The 27578-nt window shown below is 45.2% G+C and overlaps 1 protein-coding gene across 1 annotated transcript in view; it reads right to left on the bottom strand.

Annotated features, from left to right (window-relative positions):
- Positions 1 to 3455: 3455 nt before the first annotated feature.
- The window catches only part of OTOR (otoraplin), a 47735-nt gene continuing 23612 nt past the window's right edge, over positions 3456 to 27578 (bottom strand). The window contains exons 3-4 of the mRNA XM_044292483.1: positions 25865 to 25975; positions 3456 to 3701 (exon numbers count right to left, since the gene is read on the bottom strand). Coding sequence (XP_044148418.1) covers positions 3678 to 3701; positions 25865 to 25975 — 135 coding nt within the window. The 3' untranslated portion in view covers positions 3456 to 3677. The remainder of the gene's footprint in view (positions 3702 to 25864; positions 25976 to 27578) is intronic.

Here is a 27578-nt window from a genome sequence, read left to right as displayed (position 1 = left end):
CCCAGTTATGAGGGATTCTGGTGTACAATGCCTCCACATCAATGGACACCAACAGAACCCTATCATCTACTTGTATGTTATCGATCTTGAGTAGAAGGTCTGTTGTGTCTCTAATATAAGAGGGTAGTGCTGATACAAAGGGACGCAGGATGTTATCAACATATGTGCTGAGACTATGGGTAATTGATCCTACCCCGGATACAATGGGGCGGCCCTTGAGGGGAGGGTACCCCTTATGGATTTTGGGAAGTGCATAAAAAGTGGGAATCTGAGGGTGTAAAGGTACCAAAAATTTCATCTCATCCTTATCAAGGGCCTCTATAAGGATAGACTCCAAGTGGTCAGAGAACTCAGCTGTAGGGTTTGATGGCAGGATGGAATAACATGTTCTGTCATCTAGTAGTTTAAGGCACATATTGTAATAGGTAGGATGGTCCATGATTACGATATTTCCCCCTTTGTCAGATGGCTTACATACAATATTCTTGTCTGATTCTAGAATTTTTAGCGCATCCATCTGATCTTTACTTAAATTTATGGGCCCTTTTATGTTAGCTATACCTGAATAGGAAAGATTCTCCTCTTCATTGTCATCTATTTGACGGAAGATTCAAAACAATCTAAATAAAATGGGCAAAAAATATAAACGTATAGCTGACAAGAAACGTTTAAATGGTCCGGACCTGAGTGGGTTATTCTGTGTGGCTGTCCACAAGAAACATTAAGTTGAAGGTACCCTCTTGGAAGTTGGGGCCAAGTTTTATTGGGCCATACAAGATCTCTGCCATTATTAATCCGGTGGCTTAAAAGATATGTCGAACCTTCTGAACCGTCCTCCCTGCCACCCCGTTCCGTCATGGTGGATGGTAATCTTGATTTTCAGATTGCCAGAATAGTGAACTCACGTATTCTTCGTGGATCTCTTCAATATCTCCTACACTGAAAAGGTTACAGTCTAAAGGAAAGAATGTGGGTTCTGGCGACCGACGTGAATGCCAGTCGCCTTATAAAGGCCTTTCACAGGGCGCATCCTGATAAGGTTGGTCCTGGGTGTCCGGAGGTCACCCGTAGAAGGGGGGGTACTTTCACGGTCCCTCCCGTGACAGAGGTGAGAAGATTGGATAGACTTTCAGTTGATATTTCCTCTGGGAGTTGCTAGAGTTTGTTAGTCTTGGATCTCCTGCTTCTCCATTTATCTCAAAGCTAAGTACAAGTTGCCTGTTCTCTGGTGTGTTTTTGTTCTATTCCTCAGGGAGACGCGAGTTTCTTCTTCTGGGAAGGAACCAGCTGTCTCGTCTCCTGCTACCTATCTTAGGGCTCGTCAGTTTTAGCAGGGCATAGGTATCTGGCGTATGAGCATTTCCACCATTAGGAGTTAGGGAAAGTCCTAGGGATTACTAAGAGGTCACAATCCCTCTTCCTTAGTTTTTGAGGCCTAGACTGTTGTCTATTTATTTTGTGTGTATCTGGTGTTTTCCGTTTCCCCCTTACCCGTGACAATAACTTTTTTTTACTTTTGGCAGATTTGCTTTTTCATTTCAGCAGTACTATACCATTGAAAATGAAATACAAACTATTGCTGTTCTTTAGCAGTCAATATAGATAAGACCTCCTATATAGACAAGGTAATGCATTATCAGTTTACTGCTGATGTGAAGGGAAGATGTTATCTGAAGAGTCATACTCATGACAATAGTAGGTGTAGAATTAGGATAACAGTATGATAGTTCAATACTTCTATTGATAGACCTAGAAAAATATTTTAAACTAAAGAAAAAGCATGTAATACACATCCACATGTCATGCATTGATCTTTTGCTTCTCAGCATAATTAATAAACTGTACACAAAGTGCAGAAAATACTTTTTGTTCAAAATGCCTAACACATCATTGTGGTCTCTTTCAAGTGGGTCCCTACCAAATGGCAAGCACTGCCACTGCAGCATCACACCCTCAGACAGAGCAACCCAACAAACCAACAACATCCATGCTGTTAGGTTAATAAATAGGCCCCACCATTGGGGCACAGGCCCCACTAACCCACAGGAAAAGACAAACAGCAAGAACAGCGGCCATGCAGCACTGCAAGCTCACCTTCCCATGTGGTCTCAGAAACTAAACTGAGACCATGGTGGACCAAGATTAAGACATAGATCTAGATAAAGGTGTCCATAGAAGAACATTGCAATGCTTAGTGTAATGTGTGATGTTCTAATTGAATCAGAGTGATGGTCTGACTGAGGAAGTTATGGGAGGTTGTCTGCCATGCTAAAAGTTTAAACAAAGACAAAGTTAAAGAGCCAGGACAGGAAATGGAATACAAGTGACTTAAAAAATATATATCCAAGAAACCATCCAATTGTTTTATATTTTAAAAAAAATTACATAGAATATTCATATAGAGGCTAATATGTGGTAAAATTTATTGATGGAAGTGTCCATTTAAGGTGTAGCATCATGGTAAACATTGGGTCACTTGATAAAAATTCACACTACATATAGTGCCTTTTGAATACAAAGTTGGCCACTCAAGGATAAGATGGAATAACAAATGAAACGTACAATAGGCTTCCTGCAAAAGCACACAATGGTGGCAAACACTGGGATAATTACGGGCAGGATTCCAGGTAGATTAGTCTTGATATCTTGCTGAATCTTTGTGCAAATGAACTAAAGAGTACAACTGTAATCGTTCAATACAAATTGGCCTTCCGAATGTCATAGTTGCCAACTGACCCAAATTTACAGGCACTGTTCCTAATTTTCAAAGACACACACAGCAAATCCAGGCTGTAGCAGGCTGAAAATTGGTAGGGCTAATGGAAGACCTTCCCATACGTGGATGGTCCCTGGTGGGTTTAGTGTTCCTGAGCCCGAATTTAGCAACTAAAAGATTGGTAAGTATGCATTGCCAAGTACAGATACAGCAAGCACCAACATTAGTGAATTAACACGTTATCCTGACAGTGTAACACAATACTAACTTTAAGCTTTAGAAACTTTGCATTGTTAAACTAAGCCAGCATGATAAGCTTTGTGTGTTAATGCGGCAGGAATCGCTTTAAAGCCTGCTAGATCTGTAGATTGAAATTAGATTTTCTAGATAAACACATTTATTAATAAAATAAATCACGCACTTATGTATTTACATCATGCAAAGAAATAAAGATGACAAGAAATCAAGAATACAAGCATAAAGTACACAGCGATAAGCACTTACAAATATACAAACACATGTCATCTGTAGTGTATAGTAATAACTACCAGGTATTGTCTGACCTTTTGGTCTGGAACAAATGTTAAGAATTCAGAACAAGCCGTTGCTTGAAGGAAGAATGCACTGGATGACTAGCAATAGTGGCACAAAAGTAATGGAATGTCACAATGTGAAATAAACTGCTGTCCCCAGGCCGTAAAATTTAGGGGCAATAATTCTAGAGAAATAATTTGTAATATTTCGACATTCAATATACCATGCTTCTAGCATGATTTCAACTTAAACTGAAGTTTTGTCTGCTGAATGCATAAAGATATGCCCTTTTTATTGGTTTACATACTACAAAAGTTAAAACAAGGAGAAACCAAGAAAAACTACAAAGGTATTTTCTATTGCATGCAATATCATTCGGATGAACTACTGTAGTATTTTCATAGCTTTTCACTCATTCTTTTCTTTTTTAATCGCAGTAGAAATCGATAGCCTGTAGAAGAGATAGAAACAACAACTGTCAGGTTGTGCAGTGAGCTCAGTTCAACAATGATATTTTTGAAAAAGTGCTTGAGCAAACTTCCCGATTAATTGACTATATCTGTGTGGGTGCCATTGCAAACTATCCCTGTCATTATGGACTAATAGACTGACATTGATAATTGGGATCCTTCTCTAACAGAGAGGGGTTGTTCAGTGGATTCAGTTTTTTTGAAGGCCCAGAATGGTGTACACTACTCACAAAATATTAGGGATGTTTGGCTAATGGGTGAAATTCCAGGATGAACCTTTACAGGTGAACTTAATGTGACCTTCTCTAAACATTTGAATGCACATGTCCAACATGTCCAACTGTTTAATGTACTTTATGCACAACTTCCTGCTCTCTAACAAGAAGCTTAACAGCAAAATTCACAACAGGAGTTTGATCCATGAATCGCCCAATAACTTTCCTGGTTCAATTAGAATTGGTATTTAAACAGTCCTCCTCATCATGCTGTTTACATTTTGACATAAAACCAACAATTGAGACTAACAACTGATCAACAGTACTTTGCCATTGTGAGGCTTCAAGCAGGATGTTTTCCGATGGAAGTGGCCACTGAGCTTAGAGTGTCGCAGAGTGCCATCAGCAGGTTGCAACAGAGATACAGAGAGACTGGAAGAGTCATATAAGGGCATAGAAGTGGGCGTCATTTGGCCACATCCCACACTGATGATTGCTTCATTGTGAACAATACCCTGCGGAACCGGATGATGAATGCAAGACAACTCTAGGCACATTTTAGGGAGGTGAGAGGCACCCAAGTGTTATGTCGGCCATTCTAAACAGTTTATATCAGCGTGGTCTGCATGCTAGATGACCTGCAAAGGTATCTGACCACAGGTGTCATCGTGTTGCATGGGCCAGGGAGCATCTACGCTGGATGAGGGAACAGTGACCCTCAGTGCTATTCACTGATGAAATTTGATTCATGCTGAGCAGAAACTATGGCCACCAATGATGTTGGAGACCTCAAGGAGAGCGCTATGCAGTCACTGTTGTCACCCGACGAGCCTTTGGTGGTGGTGGTGTTATACTGTGGGCAGGTGTGTCTAGTCAATACAGAACTTCCCTACACCAGCTCATTGAGGTTGCATCATTAGACTGGAGACTGGGGTACCTCAAATGGAGTGGCCTGCATTTTTTCTAGACCTGAATCCCATTGAAAAACTATGACATTGGCTAAGTCGCCGTGTAGAGGCTCGTAACTCTGTATGCCATAACCTCAATGACCTGAGGACCGCCCTTCAAGAACAGGGGGATGCCATGTCTCAGCAGACAATAAATCAACTTGTGAACAGCATGAGATGTGGTTGTCAAGCTGTAATTGATGCTCAAGGCCACATGACAAGTTATTGAGACATTGACATTTTTTGTGGGGGTATACCCACCACTTTTGTTTCAATAAATAGTTTGAGATTAGGAAATCACCATTTCACTCTTCTACTTAAATGCCCTACTTTCATGCTATTATATCACTGTAGTGTGAACCTTTTACGTTTTCCATAAATATCACCTGAAATATCCAAATATTGCTAACTTTTAGTGAGTAGTGTAAAAAAATAAAAAAATAAATCATTGCCTAATGTTACCTTACTGCTCCTGTTCTGATGTCTGCCAGTCCCCTGATGGTCTCTGCTTCTTGGTCCCTCTTGAAACACAGAAAATGACTGTGGTCACTCCCAGTGTGTAAGGAGGGACCAGAAAGTAAAGCCTAGTGGACAACCATGCAGCTTTGATTTGGGAACAGTAGGGGTTTTGGAAGGTAAGTAATTTCTCATAAAATTAATTCAATACAATATCGTCACATGTTTGCAAAACCCTTGACAAGCACCAATGCACAACATGACCTCTGGGTAGCCACACATAAACACTGTCATGCCCTGCTCTGACTATGTGCGGGGGTCTTCCAGATTAGCAGCACGTGTTTAGTTTTTTGTTTTGTTTTGGAGTCGTGCTAGATCCGCCTCCCCTCAGGTGCAATGGTTGTTGGTTTAAATTACTTCCACTCCCAGTGTTCCGTGCGGGTTATAGCTTCTGTCTGGCTTTGGAAGCAAGGAAGGAAGGATTGGATGTTCCTGCTCAGATAAGATAAGTTGGTTTCTGATTTCTTGTTGTTTGCTGTCTATGCTCTTTGAGTTACATCTGTCCCCTCCAGGTTCTGAGGGAGCAGGCTGGCCCTTTCCCCCTTTCACCATCTCAAGGATTCTAGGCTATTTTCAGCCCAGGCACAAGGACACATTATTCCCACCTTAAGGGTCTGAATGTGGGCATAGCAGTATAGGGAGAGCTGTTAGGGATTTGCTAGGAGGTGACCTTATCCCCAACTTCTCGCCAAGAAACTTGTTTGTTTATTTATCTTTGTATCTGATATCCTGTCCACCGTGACAAACACCTACAGGATATACCACTTGTGACATGATATCGTGACTCACATATCAGGACATGTATGCACAAGAAAAATGAAAAGAACCGTTTTTTTATAAATCCACTTGACAACTTTACTATTTTACTCTTAACTATTGAAGAACATCAACATATGCCATGTTCAAGACTGTATTTACAGATGACAATGAATTTCCCCTATTTATAATTTTTCTGTTCATCAAACTCAACTCGCACTTACTCCACTGTCCCATGCCCTGCTAACGAATCTAACCACTTCTTATATAACCTTACATCTACTTATTACATTACACTCTATGGGCATTGCTTTGCTATCCTAGAAGAAGCCAAGCAGCAACCACCAAAATGGAGCCAACTGCAAGAGCTTTATAGGAGAGGTTTCCAACATCATTATGTTGCCTAGGCAAGCAAACTATTAAAGTTCTGGTAGAAGACACAGCTGCACTTACAGGAGGTTGTATGAGATTAAAAAAAGTTAAATGATTTCTTCCACTCACTTCCATTTACTTGTATGGGACCAAACTCTAATAGTACACACAGCCTATGGACAAGTGTTGTGGGTGTTGTTTGTGGTAGAAAGCCGCCACCTAGTTGCCTATCCTTAGGACTAAGGATGAGCGAATTGATTCTACTGGTACAGTATTTCTTCAGAATTTCAAAAAGTTCGGATTCACACAAAGCCGAGAGAGATTTTGTATATCTTATTTCAGCTGGCATGAGAAAAGATTGTTCTCCCTATAGGATGCACCGGACCATAAGACGCACCTAGGTTTTAGAGGAGGACAATAGGAAAAAATATTTTTCATTAGACCTCAGATCAGACCACCAATCAGACCCCCAATGTTAATCAGACCTCAGCTGACAGTCCCAATCAGACCCCCAATGTTAATAAGACCCTCAATCAGACCTCAGATCAGACCCCCATGCCTCAGATCAGCCCCCAGCCTCATATATGCAGCCTACAGCCTCATGTATGCAGCCCCCAGTCTCATGTATGCAGCCTGCAGCCCCCAGCCTCATGTATGCAGCCTGCAGCCCCATCCTCATGTATGCAGCCTAAAGTCCCCAGCCCCAGATCAGATAAAATTAAAAATCCATTGATCTCTACTGCTCCAGCGCTCCTCCTGCTTTTCCTGCTGCCGGCTGTGCTGTGAACTGAGGCGCACAGTGTGAGGTCACAGAGCACCCTCACGCTGCGCGCAGCCACATCACAGTCGACAGCCGAGAACCAGGAAGCAGTGAGTACAGAGCCTTTACCACTTCCTGGTCCTCCGGTACTAATGAGCACTTCCATAATGGAAGAACTCATTAGTATTCACCCCATAAGACATAGGGACATTTGTCCCCCACTTTGGTTTAAAAAAAAAGTGCGTCTTATGAGGCAAAAAATACGGTAGTTTTCTTTTCTGTTTGTAAGAAAAATGTATTTGAATAACTTTACCCAGAGGTAAAGGTATGCAAATTATCTCACTTGACAAAAAAAAAGAAGAGAGGAAATATATCTAAAAGCAGAAGAATTAAGATACGTGAATTTACATACAGGTCCTTCTAAAAAAATTAGCATATTGTGATAAAGTTCATTATTTTCTGTAATGTACTGATAAACATTAGACTTTCATATATTATAGATTCATTACACACCAACTGAAGTAGTTCAAGCCTTTTATTGTTTTAATATTGATGATTTTGGCATACAGCTCATGAAAACCCAAATTTCTTATCTCAAAAAATTAGCATATTTCATCCGACCAATAAAAGAAAAGTGTTTTTAATACAAAAAAAGTCAACCTTCAAATAATTATGTTCAGTTATGCACTCAATACTTGGTCGGGAATCCTTTTGCAGAAATTACTGCTTCAATGCGGCGTGGCATGGAGGCAATCAGCCTGTGGCACTGCTGAGGTGTTATGGAGGCCCAGGATGCTTCGATAGCGGCCTTAAGCTCATCCAGAGTGTTGGGTCTTGCGTCTCTCAAATTTCTCTTCCCAATGTCCCACAGATTCTCTATGGGGTTCAGGTCAGGAGAGTTGGCAGGCAAATTGAGCACAGTAATACCATGGTCAGTAAACCATTTACCAGTGGTTTTGGCACTGTGAGCAGGTGCCAGGTCGTGCTGAAAAATGAAATCTTCATCTCTATAAAGCTTTTCAGCAGATGGAAGCATGAAGTGCTCCAAAATCTCCTGATAGCTAGCTGCATTGACCCTGCCCTTGATAAAACACAGTGGACCAACACCAGCAGCTGACATGGCACCCCAGACCATCACTGACTGTGGGTACTTGACACTGGACTTCAGGCATTTTGGCATTTCCCTCTCCCCAGTCTTCCTCCAGACTCTGGCACCTTGATTTCCGAATGACATGCAAAATTTGCTTTCATTCGAAAAAAGTACTTTGGACCACTGAGCCCAGGCCAGGCGCTTCTGCCACTGTTTCTGGTTCAAAAGTGGCTTGACCTGGGGAATGTGGCACCTGTAGCCCATTTCCTGCACACGCCTGTACACGGTTGCTCTGGATGTTTCTACTCCAGACTCAATCGGTCCTTCTCCACAATCTTCCTCAGGGTCCGGTCACCTCTTCTCGTTGTGCAGCGTTTTCTGCCACACTTTTTCCTTCCCACAGACTTCCCACTGAGGTGCCTTGATACAGCACTCTGGGAACAGCCTATTCCTTCAGAAATTTCTTTCTGTGTCTTACCCTCTTGCTTGAGGGTGTCAATGATGGCCTTCTGGACAGCAGTCAGGTCGGCAGTCTTACCCATGATTGCGGTTTTGAGTAATGAACCAGGCTGGGAGTTTTTAAAAGCCTCAGGAATCTTTTGCAGGTGTTTAGAGTTAATTAGTTGATTCAGATGATTAGGTTAATAGCTCGTTTAGAGAACCTTTTCATGATATGCTAATTTTTTGAGATAGGAATTTTGGGTTTTCATGAGCTGTATGCCAAAATCATTAATATTAAAACAATAAAAGGCTTGAACTACTTCAGTTGGTGTGTAATGAATCTAAAATATATGAAATTTTAATGTTTATCAGTACATTTCAGAAAATAATGAACTTTATCACAATATGCAAATTTTTTTAGAAGGACCTGTATATTCTTCCTAGAAATTGAGTCGTGTCACCTGGCGAACTATGCTCATATTTTTTGGTCTCTCCAATGACAAAGAGCATCCCGGAGAGCACCCCACAAGGCCAGTCAACCAAACAAGGCAAATTTCTCATTCTGGTTCACTTTTTCTTCAAGAAAGAGGACTAACTTGTATGTTTCATTGAGAGTGTAAGCTTGGTGGGTGAGTTAGTTCTGCGGTTTCACTTTCAGTTGAATGTTTTCAGGTCTTTCTGGTTCATCTGAAATGAATCCCAAAATGGTAAAATGGAGTTGCTCATTCTTAAAGGGGTTGACTGCTTTCGCTATACTGATGATCTATCCTCAGGTTAATAGGAAGGAGCCATCCCATTAAAGTGAAGTGGGACAGCGGAGCTATAATAACCCCAGACGCAATCCCTATATACTAATACCTAACCCCAACTACTAATATTCAACCTCCATACTATATTGATTGCCAATATTGGAAATACTGACAGATATTGGGAGATCAACAGATCTATCCTAAGTTTTCAATCTGCTTGTCCGGATATCTTTACTGCACGAGGATTCTCATCACATTGAACAATACTCTGACACTTTGTTTCAGCATTTTTTACTTTGACACTAATTTTTGGAACTTATCTAACTAGTTCATCCACACTATGGACACTCTTTGGAATTATCTTTTGATATTTTGACCTTTTGATATTCGCACACAATTTTCTTATATATTTTGATAATGTATTAGACATTCCAGACATCAAGAGATCAGCGAGATTGAATAACTTTAGATAATAGCTAGAATCATCAGTTATATCCATCAGATATATTTACCAACATTTGTGCAAATATGTTTTAATGTTATATATGTTATTAATATAATTTTAACAAAATTTTGTAGAGATAAACTATTGACAGTATACCAGGTGGTGAGTGCTCATTTTATTTATTGCCTAAGGAGCTATAATAACACCTGCTCACTGCTGCAGGTAAATAGTGAACAATAGGAGAACACACCACCTGTATAAGTACTGCGTTTTCTTAACACAGCTTTTCAGCCTTTTAAACATGCTTATGTAGCAAAATTTGGAAAATAGCTAAGCTAGCCTCACATCTGCAACTAGCTCTTTCAGGGAAATAAAAAGCTCTTTATCAAGGTAAAGCAGCTAGAAACAGCTTTTCTAGTTGCAAGGCCTTGGGGGAACCTCTGTGTAGGTACTATTTCTATTATGGAGACCAATTGATATATGTGATGACTATTGTAGGCTGGACAACGGTCATTTTGATTTCTGGGGAAAATATATGCAAATTATCATGGTCTAAAATCTGCTGGCATCAGATAGGCTTTGGAAAGCCAATTCGAATATCATTCCAAGGAACCCAGAGGGACATCTCCTGGCCTACAACACTGAGCACACATACTATGAATACTAGGGGCTCTCCATAATAAAAAAAAGAGTAAATATTGTCGAGAAACTCTCTCTCGCAGGCACAGTGGTTAGCACTGTTGCCAGGTAGTTGTTACGCATGTGTGAATTTTATTGGGATGCCATGTATAGTACATAGAATTTTTATATTTTCTCTGCATTCATGGGTTTCCTCAGGATATTCTGTTTGCTTTCTACACTCTACGAACATGTTGATTGGTTAATTGTGCCCTAGTGTGTGTGTGTCTTATGTACAGAAATTAAATTGTAAGCTCATGAGAAATGGTTTTACAGTGCTACAGAATATATGGGAATTGGGAAATAAGTAATAATATTTTTGAGCAGAGCTAAGGAAAGGCCAAATAGGAATAACTAGACTAATAAAATCAACATGAGAACACATCCATCTAAATGACACCACGGGAAGATAGTAATACTGTGTGAAGAAAGTTTGCTCAAAGTGGTCAAAGGTATGGCAGCTTCTACACTCTCATCTTAGATGTAAAGTATAGGCATAGTCTAAAACATTACAAAATAACAAACTATCAGCCTAGAAATGTGTATTAAAGAGAATTTATTTATGGTCTTTGTACAGGTTTAAGCAGGCAGGTAGGTATTAAGTCATCCTCATAAATCTCATGCAGTCCTTGTGTTTGTGTAACCAGTTCTTCAGTACAGATAAAAATTCCTTGGGGGAGTGTGAAGAAATACATAAAACATTATTGTGCGTACATTCAGTTATCCATCTGTCTAGAACTTAGAGATGTAAGTAAAGCTGCCAAATGCTGCTTCATTTCCACGCATGCAATAAAAAACCTGAATAAGCAACTGTTCATTTTGCTGGTATTCAATCTGTTGAGTGATTTGCATTTACTGTTAAGATTGTTGAGACGAAAGCAATCTGATTTGACTTTTTATGACAGATATTTTCTAAACATTTATTTTACTTATTTTTTTTTTTGTGTAAATAAATTAATATGCAAAATAAAAATCCTGACAATTGTGTATGATGTTTACTATTAAGTGTTCCCTACATATAGTACCTCAGATACATATTGTATTTTTTAATCCATGTTTGTAGTCAAATATCTCTATCCAATCATAAATATTATAAACCCAACGAAAACAGAGGAATATTGACTCATAAGGCACACTGAAATTTACAGAGAAGGCACACCTTATACAATTGTGCTATCAGATGGGCATGTAAGTATGTAATGGCGATGCTCAAACACCCTGTTGAGCCAATGGTCTGTGCCCACTGTCCCCATTTTAGGTAACGCCACTGGAACGCTCATCTAGTTGCCTACTCTGCTCCCCCAGTGCCCCATGTCCCTTTGCTCCTTACTGGTGGTAAGGGCTGTCATGATAGCACAGCTCCATCCTGCCCACGTGGGCTAAAGCCTGATTCCTGCAGTCTCTGCCTCTCGCTGCCCATAGAATGCATGCTCTCTCCAGCTCCTAAAGAGCCAGTGCATGCACCTTAATCTTCCACAGCCTATGGTATTTAAGATACTAGTTAACTAGTTTCCTTCAAAGGTGCATTATTGTCTTGTTTGCCTGCCCATGTATTGAACTCTGGCTGTTGCTGAACTTGACCCATTGCTGCCTGACCAGGCCCCTACCTGTTCCTTATTTGACCTTGTGTTTCCTGTCCTGACCCTTAACTGTTTGCTGGATTGCTCATACACTGTCTGCCCTGTCCTCTGCTTGTTTCTTGACTACAGTTTTACCTGATCCATTGGTGCTCTGCAACAGTGTCTCTAGACCACCATGGGTCGCCAGCCTCTGAACTGAGATTACTCCAGGAGGTAGTGGCCTGGAGGTTCCACCTCAGTGGAATCCCGAATTCTGTTTAGGGGTAAAAGAAGAAAAGACTAGGGAGCTGCCAGGATAACACCCTTAGGAGTAGCCCCAAGCCAATTCAGTTCAGTGATATACCGGATCCACATCTGCTTTCGTAACATAACCATTCCTAAGGAATCACCAAGATACAGGTCAGAAATATAGAAGGATTATCAAGTCAAGACAAGATGACACTGAAAGAAGAACACTGTTCTGTCCTCCTTATGTGTGAAGGTACATAGCTTGACAAACAGCTAAACCTTATCCCAGCAATGCATTGACAATGGAGTAACGTCCAACTTTATCTTTATTGCAAGGATGTAATCAGTATGCGGTAAAACTGGGGAACAGAAAAAACAATGTGCCTACTAATGGGTTCTGACATATAGTAATGCATATAATACATTTCTGTGCATAGCAATGCACATACAAACACAGTTGCATATCTAACCAGTGCAAGTTACCTATCTGCATAACAAGCATGGTCCCTAGCTGCTAACTGTAAGCTGCTATAAAGGATGGGAAAAGGATATGCAAAATACATATGAAAACAGGCTGTAATGTGGCTATGTGACATACCAGCGATGCTACCGTGAGCTTAGATGTAGAGAATGACTCAAGAGACTTCCAAGCCATGTGCTATCCTCAGGCAGTGATGACTGTGAATGAAGAAAATGGCTGCTATGTGCAGGGATGATGATGTCACTAAGATATGGAAGCTGAAGTAGACCAAACTGGTAGTGTGAATAGCTGAAATTGTATGTAAAACGGACACTAGATGGAGCTGTTACACAATCAACAGAGAATGATACAGAAAACATATTAACTATGTATGGAAGACATGCATAAATTAACAATAAACTTGTTGAAGGCATGACACTCCACATATGGTATCTATAGGATACCACATTAAGTCACTTCTGGAGAGAGCAACAAAATCAGTTCAGTAACGGGTCTGAGGAAGATTTTAGGCTCATGTTGCCTGCAAACTTTACTATCTACCTTTCTGACCTTCCCATCTTCACTTGGGAACACCTTGGTTATCAGTCCCAAAGGCCAGTCATTTCTTTTCGACTGAGGGTCTTTGACAAGGACAACATTACCAACCTCCATGTTGGGTTTGCTGGTTTGCCATTTATTCCAGACATGTAGTGTGGAGAGGTATTGTTTCCTCCATTTATTCCAGAAGGCATCTGCTAGGGTTTGCACTCGTCTCCATTGACATTTGTACAAGTCTTTAGTACTAAACTCACCAGGAGGAGCTGATGTTGTACTGACCTTTTGGGTGAGAAGAGTGGAAGGGGTGACCAAGAAAGGATCCTCTGGGTCATTGGATATTGAGGTCAAAGGTCTGGTGTGTATGATCGACAATACTTCGGCCATGAAGGTTGAGAGGGTCTCATAAGTGAGCTTTGAAGTTCTCAGCTCTAAAAAGACAGAATTAATGACCCGGCGGACTAAGCCAATCATACGCTCCCAAGAGCCTCCCATGTGGAAAGAGTGTGGGGGGGTTGAATGACCATTTGCAGTCTTGGTCAGCAGGATATCTCTCTACATTATCACTGTCAATGTTTGAGGGGATATACAGTTCTTTGCAGGCTCCAACGAAGTTAGTACCACTATCAGAGCGGATAAGTTTAACTGGGCCTCTAATGAAAATTAAACATCTGAGAGCATTTATAAAGCTGGATGTATCCAAAGACTCAATAAAACTTTTGGCAGGACTGGCTGACCATCGAATATGTACCGGATGTTCAGCCAATGCTTGTTCAGCTTATGGATTGAGCAGGATGCCAATCTCTCATAGGAGATAAGCTACAACCAGAGGCATCAAGCAATGGCTTTCCTCATTTAGAAACACATGTACACTCAAGAGTAGCTGTACGGCGGAGAGCAAATTAATTTGTATTGCCAGCTTTATCGTTATATCTAGACATGAGCGAATTTTTTTTACATTATTTGGGAAAAATTCGGTTTGATCCGAATAAATTTGCGGCGAATTAAAAAAACGTCTATTTCCTGGCTGCATAGAGCCTTTATAGTGGTGTAGAACATTGTCCTAAAGGGAGGAAACAACAAGGGGAGAAAACAAAAGACAAGGACAGAAAACACAGAAGAAACAAGCTTCCCAGGCTGGGTAAAACCACAACCAAAACCAATGGAAGCCAAGGTCAAGACCCAGGAGGTAACAAGGGCACAAAGGGGGAATTTAAGATCAAAGTCAATACAAGCCGAGGTCAGGAGCCAAGAGGTTGCGTCAGTAAAAGGGGTAACACAAGCCGAGGTCAAACAAAAGTAGTCACACATGTAGAGAACGCTAGTGAGGTAACAAGACCAATCACAGGCAACCTGGTTGCCTATTTAAATAGTTCTAATTGATGGGTCACGTGACGTGGGCAGCATCATTTGACCCATGTCTAGCACATCAATACACCTGAGCACTGACTCATTGACATCGGCGCTCAGTTCCCCCCTGCTTGTTGTCTAGGGGACGAAGGACCCTGGCCACGCTGAAAAGGCGTGCACGGCCGGGTCCTCTCCGCCCCCTTGATACCATAGAGACAAGGACGCCGGCCGCATCCTCGCTCCTCCTCACAAATGGGATGCCAGCAGCGCTGCAGGGAGAGAGCGCGTCGCCGGCTCCCCGTTGCAGGAATATTTGCAAGTCTTCTGTGTTTTTTACCCACTCCTGCTTTTGGCTACCAAATACCATACAGGCCTTACAGCTGCTACACAGACAGGATCCATTGTTCATCTCATTTTACCTTCCTTCTGACAGATCAGAGGAAGGGTCAAATAAATGATGATGTCAGCCAAGTCAAAAAGGCTTATTAGTGGCCCAGCAATGAAATAGAAAGGGTGGGAACAGCATGAAAAGTCCACAAAGTGGCCCTATGACATTGTAGTGAGGTGAAAGCAGCATGAGGAGACCAAAGAGTGGCCTAATGACAGAGTCTGTAGGTGGTGGCAGCATCAGGAGGCCGCAGAGTGGCACAATGACAGAGTGTGGAGGTAGTGGCAGCATCAGGAGACCACAGAGTGGCAAGGGTACATAGTCTGTAGGTGGCGGCAGCATCAGGAGGCCACAGAGTGGCTAGGTGACATAGTGTGGAGGTGGTGGCAGCATCAGGAGGTTGCAGAGTGGCACCATGACAGAGCGTGAAGGTGGTGGCAGTATCAGGAGGCCACAGAGTGGCACAATGACAGAGTGTGGAGGTGGCGGCAGCATAAGGAGACCACGGAGTGGCCCAATCACAGAGTCTATAGATGGCGGCAGCATCAGGAGGCCACAGAGTGGCAAGGTGACATAAAGTGGAGGCATTGGCAGCATGAGAAGACCACAGAGTGGCAAGCTTACATAGTGGTGAGGTGAAAGCAGCATGAGGAGACCACAGAGTGGCCCAATCACAGAGTCTGTAAGTGGTGGCAGCATCAGGAGGCCACAGAGTGGCAAGGTGTCATGGTCTTACCTTCTTGCTGTTCTCCTTCGTTTGACATGTGCTGGCGGCCATCTTGGTTTCTGGGTTTCTTGTAGCCTCCCACCCTGCGGCTTCTCGTTCCCACTGGGAGGAGCTGGATGCCTAGCTCATATATATAGGAGGTCTGTGGCTTCAGTTCCTTGCTTGGTCCTCCTGTGTGCACATGCTTCTAAGACTGCTGCTGCTTCTGGTTCCTGATCCTGGCCTCGTCTGACTACCCCGCTGGTTCCTGATCCTGGCTTCGTCTGACTACCCTTCTGGTTCCTGATCCTGGCTTCGTCTGACTACCCTTCTGGCTCCTGACCTCTGGCTTCGCAAGACCCTGCTCCGGTTTAGCCATCCGTTTGGACTTTTGCTTACAGCTTGATTTGCAATAAAGCCTTCTTATTTCCACGTATCTCTTGTTGTACGTCTGGTTCATGGTTCCTTGACATTAGGACCAAGCCATGAATTCTGACGGTACAGGGCCATCCTCGCTACCTACGCTGGTTGCCAGACTTGATCAGCAGGATCACCTGTTGGGTCGGTTCGCTGTGGCGTTGCAAACCCTGCTTGAACGCACGGCTCATTTCGATTCCGTTGCCGATGGGTCGGTTGTCGCTCCTGGGCCCGCTCCTACTGCCGCTCCGGTTGTTGCGCCAGAGTCTACCCCGACACCTGTTGCTGCGCCTGCGGTGTCTCGGGGTATGACCGGTTCTGCCCCCCTTCCACAGCGCTTTGGGGGAGAGCCAACTCAGTGCCGAGGTTTCCTTAACCAGGTGGGCATTTATTTCGAGTTGCTGCCACATGCCTTTCCTACTGAGAGATCAAAGGTGGGCTTCTTGATCTCGCTGCTCTCGGACAAGGCCTTGGCCTGGGCCAGCCCTTTATGGGAGAACAACAATCCGGTGGTTGCCGAGTTTTCCGGTTTTGTTGCTTCTCTTCGGAAGGTATTCGATGTGCCGGCTCGTGCTGCCTCTGCTGCGAAGCTCCTTATGTCCATCAGACAGGGTTCACGATCCGTAGCTGAATACGCCATTGAGTTTCGTACCCTGGCAGCAGAGGTGGGCTGGAATAATGAGGCTCTGGTCGCTGCTTTCTCTCATGGTCTCTCGGATGCCTTGAAGGATGAGGTTGCAGCTAAGGACCTACCAGTGGAGCTCGAGTCTCTTATTTCTTTCCTGATTTTGATTGACACCAGACTCAGGGAGAGACCTTCCTTTAAGGAGAGCCTGCGGAGGTCTTCTAACAGATTGGCGCCTACGTTTGCTGTCCCACCCGTGCCTCCCTCTCCTCCCACGCCTCCTGGGGATGACTTGTCTGGGGGTGAACCCATGCAGCTGGGGTTTGCTCGCCTGTCCGAGGGGGAGAGGGTACTCCGGAGACGCGAGGGCCGATGCATGTACTGTGGTCTCGGTGGGCATTTTCGGTTGGCATGTCCGAACCGTCCGGGAAACGCTCGCACCTGAGATCCTGTCGGGGGCAGATCTTGGGTGGAGTCTCCTCGTCCTCGGTTTCCCGTGTTGACAAACCACTGATCACTGTTGTCCTCTCCTGGGTCGGGGGCTCGGTGACGACCCAGGCGTTGGTGGACTCTGGTGCTGGTGGTTTGTTCATTGATAGTGTGTTCGCTGCCGCCAATTCCATTCCTCTGCAGCCTCGAGGTTCCCCACTGGCTCTTGAGGCGATAGACGGCAGACCCCTTCTGCCGCCACACGTGACTCATGAGACCCATCCAGTGGGGATAGCCATTGGTGCCGTTCACAGAGAGTCGGTCTGTCTCCAGGTTATTTCGTCTCCACACTACTCGGTGGTCTTGGGGTACCCCTGGCTCCAGAAGCATAATCCGACTTTCGATTGGAGATCGGCCGAGATCCTCTCGTGGTCACCGCAGTGTGGGGCTAGTTGCATCCATGGGCCTGTCAAGTTGCTGTGTACTTCCTCGGACTCTCTGTTGCCTCCTGAATACGAAGAGTACCGGGATGTATTCGATAAGGTGCGCGCTGTTGCCCTACCTCCGCACCGCCCATACGATTGTGCCATAGAGTTACAATCTGGTGCCGTTCCTCCTCGTGGCAAGGTCTATCCACTGTCGGTAGCGGAGAATGAGGCCATGGAGGAGTACGTGAGGGAGGCGCTTTCACGCGGACACATCCGCAAATCCTCGTCCCCGGCAGGGGCTGGATTTTTCTTTGTGAAAAAGAAGGGCGGTGAGTTGAGGCCTTGCATCGATTACAGGGGTCTCAATCGCATCACGATCAAGAACGCTTACCCGATACCCTTGATTTCCGAGCTGTTCGATCGCCTCAAAGGGGCCATGGTCTTTACCAAACTCGACCTGAGGGCGGCATATAACCTGGTAAGGATCAAGGCGGGCGATGAGTGGAAGACCGCGTTTAACACCAGGACCGGTCATTATGAATCCTTGGTTATGCCCTTTGGGTTGTGCAATGCGCCCGCAGTCTTCCAGGAATTCATCAACGATGTTTTCCGTGACCTGTTGCAGCAGTGTGTGGTGGTCTATTTGGATGACATCTTGGTATATTCTGAATCCATGGAGGCCCACATTATGGATGTCAGACGAGTGTTGCAACGGTTACGAGAGAACAGGCTGTTCGGTAAGCTTGAGAAATGCGAATTTCACCGATCCCAGGTAACCTTCTTAGGTTACATCATTTCCGCTGAGGGGTTCTCCATGGATCCTGAGAAGGTTTCGGCTGTCTTACAGTGGCCCCAGCCCAGTGGTCTTCGTGCCCTGCAGCGCTTTTTGGGCTTCGCCAATTATTATCGGAAGTTCATCAGGGACTTTTCTATGCTAGCCAAGCCTCTCACGGATCTGACCAGGAAGGGCAGTAATTTCCAGGTCTGGCCGCTCGAGGCCATCCGAGCTTTTGAGGCTCTAAAGTCCGCCTTTGTGTCGGCTCCGATTCTGTCGCATCCCAACCCTGGGTTGCCCTTTGTCCTCGAGGTGGACGCGTCTGAGACGGGAGTAGGCGCCCTTCTGTCTCAGCGTAGAACACCAGAGGGTCCTCTGCTTCCTTGTGGGTTTTACTCCCGGAAACTGTCTTCCGCGGAGTGCAACTATCAGATTGGTGACAGGGAGTTATTGGCCATCGTGCAGGCCCTTAAAGAATGGAGGCACTTGCTCGAGGGTTCGGTGGTTCCGGTTCTCATCCTGACGGACCACAAGAATCTGACCTACCTTTCTGAGGCCAAGAGATTGACACCACGTCAGGCCAGATGGGCTCTGTTCTTGTCACGTTTTAATTACGTGGTCTCCTACCTACCCGGTTCCAAGAACATCAGAGCGGATGCCTTATCACGGCAGTACTCCGAGCTGTCCGGGGAGGAGTCGATTCCGACTTCGGTCATACCTCCGAATCAGATCCTGGCCGCCATTCGCACCAGCCTGACCTCTCCCCTGGGTGAGCAGATTTTGGCGGCTCAATCTGGTGCTCCCTCTGGGAGACCCAACGGCAGATGTTTTGTGCCTGAGGAGTTGCGCACTCGGTTGTTGCGAACCTACCATAACTCCAAGGCCGCGGGGCATCCTGGAAAGAATCAGCTGTCCTGGGCTGTTTCACGTCTGTTCTGGTGGCCTTCTCTACGTTCCGACATCGCCGCATATGTAGCGGCATGCTCCGTTTGTGCCCGGAGTAAGTCCCCTCGGCACCTTCCGTTGGGCCTTTTGCAACCCATAGCCACCGGGGAGCGCCCATGGTCACACCTGGGGATGGATTTCATTGTGGACCTCCCTGCATCCCGAGGCCATACGGTCATTCTCATGATTGTGGATCGGTTTTACAAAATGTGCCACTGTGTTCCTCTCAAGAAGTTACCCTCTGCACAAGAGTTGGCCACGATTTTCGCCAGGGAGGTCTTCCGGTTGCACGGTTTGCCCAAGGAGATTGTGTCGGATCGGGGGAGTCAGTTTGTGTCCAGGTTCTGGCGCGCCTTTTGCTCCCAGTTGGGGATTCATCTCTCTTTCTCCTCGGCCTACCACCCTCAGTCCAATGGGGCCGCAGAACGATCCAATCAGGCCTTGGAGCAATTCCTACGTTGCTATGTCTCCGATCACCAAGACAATTGGGTTGACCTCCTGCCTTGGGCTGAGTTTGCCAGGAACACGGCGGTGAACTCTTCCTCTGGGACGTCTCCCTTCATGGCCAATTATGGGTTCCAACCTGCCGTGTTACCGGAGGTATTCTCTCCCCAGGATATTCCGGCTGTGGAGGATCACCTTTCCGTCCTACGTGCTTCTTGGGTACAGATCCAGAGGTCCCTTGAGGTCTCTGCGCAGCGCCAGAGACTCCAGGCTGATCGCAGACGAGCGCCCGCTCCTTCCTACCAGGTCGGAGACCGTGTATGGTTGTCCACCCGCAACCTCAACCTTCGAGTGCCCACTCCCAAGCTGGCGCCTCGCTTTGTTGGTCCCTTCCGAGTGCTTCTGTGGCTTCAGTTCCTTGCTTGGTCCTCCTGTGTGCACATGCTTCTAAGACTGCTGCTGCTTCTGGTTCCTGATCCTGGCCTCGTCTGACTACCCCGCTGGTTCCTGATCCTGGCTTCGTCTGACTACCCTTCTGGTTCCTGATCCTGGCTTCGTCTGACTACCCTTCTGGCTCCTGACCTCTGGCTTCGCAAGACCCTGCTCCGGTTTAGCCATCCGTTTGGACTTTTGCTTACAGCTTGATTTGCAATAAAGCCTTCTTATTTCCACGTATCTCTTGTTGTACGTCTGGTTCATGGTTCCTTGACACAAGGTGACAGAGTGTGAGGGTGGGTGGCAATGCCAGTACCTGCTGAAGATGGTGGGTGAAAGAAGGAGCACTGGCGGGTGTCAGCATCAGAATAGTAGCTGAGGCAGGTAGCCAGAAGAAACCAGTCTCTTTTGTCAAAGTGTTGGTGTAGCACCATGGATGATCTAGTCTGATGCATCAGGCATTGGTGGGTGGAAATCCTGGCTGATCCAAGCCTGATTCATCTTGACAAAGGTCAGTCTCTCCACATTTTTGGTGGACAGGTGAGTTCTTCTTGGGGTAACTATGGCCCCTGCCGCACTAAACACCCGCTCTGATGCCACACTACTGGCCAGGCAGGACAGCTTTTTCAGGGCAAACTCGGCCAGTTGAGGCCACAAAGCCTGTTTGGCTGCCCAGTATTCAAGCAGATATTCAAGGTCGGCTGGCAGGGTGCACTCCAAGTATGCCACCACCTGCTGGTTCAGGTTCTGCTCTATGTCTAGCTGCCATTCAGATCTTCGAGAGGATGGATGATGGTGCAGATAGGCAGCGGCCAACTGACTACATAGGATGTCTCTATAGTAGTTCAGTTTGTCCTCCCTCTCCGCGGTTGTAAAAAAGGCCCCCGTTTTGGACCAGTAGCGAGGGTCCAACAAGGTAGAGAGCCAGAAGTCATCCCTCTGCCGAATGGTGACAATTCGGATGTCACTACCCAAGCAAGTGAGCATGCAGCGGGCCATTTGTGCAAGTGACTCAGAGGGACTCCCTGCCTCCATTTCTACTGCATACTGCCACCGTGTGTCTAGGTCCTCCACCTCATCTTCAACATCGCCCTGTAGCTCCTCTGGCTGCTCCTGCTCCTCCTCTCATGTCACCTGTGCTATGACATTGTTCATCCTGTAGTCCTGGCGACTGACAAATAACGTGGCATCCTCAAAGGGCCTGAGCAAATGGCAGGTGTCACATATGAGCTGCCACTGGCTGACATCGAAGTTACACAGGGGAGTACTCCTGTCCGCTTGGATCATCAGGAAATAGTTGATGGCCTTTCTCTGTCCGTACAGTCGGTCCAACATATGGAGGGTGGAATTCCAATGTGTGGAAACGTCGCATATCAGCCTATGTTGGGGGATGCCGTTCTGCTACTGCAGCTCAAGGAGGGTGTGCTTTGCGGTGTACGATTGGCTGAAGTGCATGCAAAGTTTCCTGTGCATTTTTAGAATGTCTTGCAGATGGGTGGAAGAATTCAGGCACTACTTGACAACCAGATTGAACATGTGTGCCATGCAGGGCGCATAGCTCAGCCCTCTTTGATGCAGTGCTGACACAATGTTCTTCCCTTTGTCGATCACCATGGTTCCGATTTCCAGTTGTCATGCAGAAAGCCAGGATTCGATTTCTTGCTGAACGACATGGAGCAGTTCCTCCCCTGTGTGACTCCATTTGCCCATGCAAACGAGGTGCAGAACAGTGTGACACCGCCGTGCCCTGCACATGTCATATGCTGGAGGGGCACTGTGCATTGTCCCTGCAGTAGAGGCTAAGGACATGGTGGAAGATGAAGAGGCAGAGGCGGACATTGTCGCTGGAATAACGGCTTGGTAACGTGGAGGCGGAAGCGGCGTCACCTGGCCAAGTTGCTGGTGTGTCTGTGCCACACACTGGCACTGCCGTGCACTTTGGCAGACTTTGGCAGACACCGACAGGCTCAAGGACTGGCCCACCTTCTGTTCTACATGTGTATGCAAGGCTGGTACTGCCTTTTTGTCAAAGAAATGACAGCTTGGGACTCTCGACCTCGGTTCTGCACAAGCCATCAGTTCTCTGAAAGGTGCAGAGTCCACCACTTGGAAAGGGAGGGACTGCAGCACCAGCAACTTGGACAGGAGCACATTCAGCTTCTGTGCCGTTGAATGAGTGCACAGATACTGTTGTCTCTTGGCAATCGCTTCGGTGATCGATTGCTGACGGAATGCGTGATGAGGAGTAGGAGGAGCAGGATCATCAGGACCGGCAGATGATGGGAAGGACAGACAGCTCCCTTCGGCTAAGGTAGTGGAGCCTTGACTGTCATAAACCAGGTGCGTGCCAGTGGATGATGCAGTGGTTACTGCAGCAGGCTGGACCACCACATTGGAGCCACGGTTCTCCCAGGCCACTCTATGGCGCTGCATATGTTGACACAGGGCCATAGTGCCAACATTGGCACCCTGGCCACGCTTCACCCTCTGCCCACAGATTCTACATACGGTCACATTCGCCTCCTCCGGCGGGTTAAAAAAAAACTGCCACACCTCAGAGTAGGTGATTTTACCCCCAACACTACGCACTCACTGACTGCTACCACAGTTGCCTCCTTGAGCCCCTGCACCGCTACTTCCCGGGCAGGTAGGCTCCCACGAAGTGGTTGGTCTACCGTGGCTTGTTTGGCTCCCGACCTCCCACTGCTGCCACCCTGCTGACTCTCGGCCATGCTAGCGACTTGCTGGCTCCGCCACTGGCTCACAGGAAAGCTAACATCCTCTTCTCCCGATGATGATAAAGCCCCTTCGTCACCCGGCTCCCAAGTGCGATCAGCTACATCATCATTATTGAGTAGTGTCTGCACATCACTGATGTCCTCCTCAACGGTCTCTGGGTCAGGAGCCTGACCGCTCTCAACACCAGCTCCCATGCAACTCTCCTCATCACTACTTGCCCGCCTAGCAGAGGAAGCAGCAGATGTCTCCTCCAGATCTTGGCTGGGCATTAGATGCTGACCGTCCTCTAGTAGCTCTTCTTCGCTGAAAAGTGGAGCTGAGCCTACAGCAGATAATACTTCTCTAGGTGAGGGAACAGAAAAGGACAGAGGTAGGTTGAGGACAGGTGAGGGCACAGAGCCTGCTCCCGGGCATGCCAACTAAGGGTTATGTCTGACAAACCCACTGACTCTTGGCTGGGGGTGTCTGAGGTAAGTTGCGACGAAGTCAAAGATCGAGCCAACCATTTTAGAACCGCTGGGCTGCTGGTCACGACACGACCCCTAGCTGACACTGGGAGTTTAGGCCTCTGGAAGTAATCCCTGCTGCCATGGCCCCTTACTCTGCTGCGACCTCTGCCTGCGCCAGAAACATTTAGGCCTCTGCCACTCCCTTTTGCACGGCCTGGCACTTTTCTGCCTAACAGACTGTTAGATCAATTAACCAAATGTTAGATCAAATATTTTATATTTTGCCACTAATACACGGCAAACTGGACTGTAAAATATCTCACTGCATCGGTGAACGACAATTAGGCCCTAATTTTTTTATATTTTTACGCAAAAGGCTTTTCAACAGATAAGTACAACTATCAACAGCGAATATATTTGTATTTCACAAGTAATACACGGCAAACTGGGCTGTAAAATATCTCACTGCACCGCTGAACAGAAATTAGGCCCTATTTTTTTCTATTTTTACACAAAAGGCTTTTGAACAAATAACTGCAACAATGAAAGTCGAATATAGTTGTATTTTGCCAGTAATACACAGCAAACTGGCTGTAAAATATCTCACTGCACTACTGAATGGCAATTAGGCCGTAATTTTTATCTATTTTTACACAAAAGGCTTTTCAACAAATAAGTGCAAAGATGAAAGACGAATATAGTAGTATTTCGCCAGTATTACACGGCAAACTGGGCTGTAAAATATCTCACTGCACCGCTGAACAGCAATTAGGCCCTAATTTTTTTCTATTTTTACACAAAAGGCTGTTCAACAGATAAGTACAACTATGAATGGCGAATATATTTGTATTTCGCCACTAATACATGGCAAACTGGGCTGTAAAATATCTCACTGCACCGCTGACCGGCAAAGATATTTTTCCTTTTTCCACTAATACACGCAAAAAAGGGCTTTAAACAGATAACTGCAACACCAGGCGGCAAAGATATTTTTCCTTTTTCCACTAATACAAACAAAAAAAGGGCTTTAAAACAGATAACTGCACCGCTAGGCGGCAAAGATATATTTACTTTTTCCACTAATATACGCAAAAAAGGGCTTTAAAACAGATACTGTATGTGCACCGCTGAGCGGCAAATATATTTAATACACAACAAAAAGGGCTGTCATTTTCGCACTTTACCACACAACAGCTAATAAGCCCTTTTTTCCCACTAATACAAGCCAACAAAATGCTTTAGAACATATAAATGCACCGCACAAGGGCAAATAAGACGTAGAAATATTTCCTTGTAATGAACCCTGTTAATGCCTGTATCAAACACCACTTGCACCCTAATAAGAACGGTTTGCTGGAATTACAGAGCTGTATAATGGCAATTTGTATCGCCAGTCAGTGCAGCAAAGTGTAATTGTATTGTTCCTATTACTCAGGCTGTCACCTCTACCACTGAACCCTGTTCAACAGAAATGCAGTGGATTGATATCTTCCTATCCTTTCCCTACACCTTGATAATCTTTCCCTGCACTTGTAAATAGTTTTTTTTTTAGCACAATGATGATTTTTCTATTACTGTCCCTAGCGCATGCAGACTCGTCTCTCCCTGCACTATGTACTCTGGTGACTGCCAGAATCTAAGATGGCTGCCGTGTTTATACGGCTGTGACATCACAGGGCTGGCTGGCTGCTGATTGGCTGCATGCATGTCAGTATGGGTGATCCCGCTGCCCAGACTTCCTTTCTCCATGTCCTCACACATGCAGCAGCCATTTTAAGAAAAATGCGATTCGTTACTACAATTTTCATGCAAATTGTATTTCTCCTCAAATTCGCAATGAATTCCACTTCGCCAGCTTCAATTCGCTCATCTCTCTAGTTATATCTAAACTTTTATAAACAGAAATCTAAAATACCATCTGAGAATTTAAAACTGTACATCATACTCAAACACTGGGACAACTATTTGTAAGTTTGGTAGAACTTCTCATGTTACCATTCTTGGTAATCTTGGGTTACATGTTCATTCCGTTTTCTATTGATCCTCCTAAATAGTCATTTGATGATGATAAACTTGACGTTAAACCATAGAACAGCATTCAGATCATATGTGGCTTCAGCCTCAAGTTTTCAGAGCCTCAGAAGCCACTTTAAAGTTTTGAGGTCCTAAAATAGAGGTCCTTGGCTTCAGCACATATAAACAGAGGCTCCTAGGTAACTTACCGTTGTAGGAAATTCTTGAAGAGAATCCTGGTAGACATTCAACTCGTTAATGAGACTGCTTGGAAAATAGCCAACAAGTCCTATCTGATCCCTGTACTGGTCACTATAAACCTATCAAAGATAAGATACAGTTAGAAGAGAACAGTCTTGTTATATCACTTTCATAATTTACTTTATTACAAAAGATGCTCCATATGTGAGATTTTCCAAATACTTTATGATAATGGATCCCCCTGATGTTCAGTCTGTATAGTAAGGTGCACATCAATCTAGAGAGCTGAATGAGCAGGTCACACATGCTCAGTTCAATCCTTTAACTGCCACCAGCCAGATCTTCTTTTAGAAGGGCTGATTGATGCTCATGACAACAAATAGAAAATGATATCTTCTCTTCTATGGAGAGAATGGCTTCTAGTGAGTAAGGAAACTCATAGAGTAGTAGATGAAAAATCACACAGATGTAAAGAAAGCCTGAGCTGTAACAAAGATAGAGCTGAAGCAGAAGGAATTCACCCCCTGAAATGTGACAGGGAGAGCTACAGCAGAAAGAACACACCGCTGACCTGCCACCCTGAAGAATATCTAGTAAATCGAGTAAATGGAGCAATTAATGGGGAGATCTCTATATCTATGGGAGGTACAGAGCTGGTTATAGCTTTGTTAAAAGCTATTTGTCATATACTACATGATGTTAGATTTTTTTTATCATGGTATAACCCCCTTAACACAAATTCTTATCAATTTCATTGAAAACATGTATCACAGCTGCTCAACAATCATTTAGTCCTTATCGCTTATCTTTAATGTCACCTAAAGAATGTAAATTTTGGTTGTAATCATCCATTTTGATAAATTTCAGACTAACGTTACGAAAGTTAGGGCTCCGTGCCCGTGCTGCGGACCTCAAATTGCGGTCCGCAATGCACGGGTACAGACTGTCGGGCAGCCGTTTAAGGATCACAGACCCATCTACTTGAATGAGGTCCGCAATCCGCATCCGACGGTCCACACATGCACTACTTTTTTGCAGTGCGGAGGCACGGTTGGAAACACCACGGACGCACCCTGTAGTGCTTCCGCGGGGTTCCGATCCGTGCCTCCGTTCTGCATCTCCATGATTGCGGACTCAATCATGTAAATGGGTCCGCGATCCTTGATGTGGCATGCACACGGCCGGTGCCCGTGTATTGCGGACTGCACGGGGGGCACACGGTTGTGTGCATGTAGCCTAATGTGGATGTTTACCATTTTATGTATACTGTACATCATTTTAAAAGCAAAAGGTGACCTTTCATTAGCAAGTCAATCACCACAATACAAAAAGGGATTTAAAACAGATACTGTATGTGCACCGCTGAGCGGCAAATATATTTAATACACAACAAAAAGGGCTGTCATTTTCGCACTTTACCACACAACAGCTAATATGCCCTTTTTTCCCACTAATACAAGCCGAAAAATGCATTAGAACATATAAATGCACCGCATTTATCCTTTAAGTAGTGCATTACTTCTTTAAGAGATGGGGAGTTTGACCAGACGCGTTCGGGGCTGGAGACTCCAGCCCCGAAAGGCGTCTGGTCAGACCCCCCATCTCTTAAAGAAGTAGTTCACTACTTAAAGGATGAAGACTGTCGCTTATCATCCGCTAAAGGTTCGCGTAGAGGGCACCACCACATCGGATCTGAAGCCAAAACGGCGGACCCACAAGTGA

Source organism: Bufo gargarizans, chromosome 4 (assembly GCF_014858855.1).
Source record: "Bufo gargarizans isolate SCDJY-AF-19 chromosome 4, ASM1485885v1, whole genome shotgun sequence".
Classification (NCBI taxonomy): Eukaryota; Metazoa; Chordata; class Amphibia; order Anura; family Bufonidae; genus Bufo; species Bufo gargarizans.
This window is presented reverse-complemented; position numbering and strand designations above follow the sequence as displayed.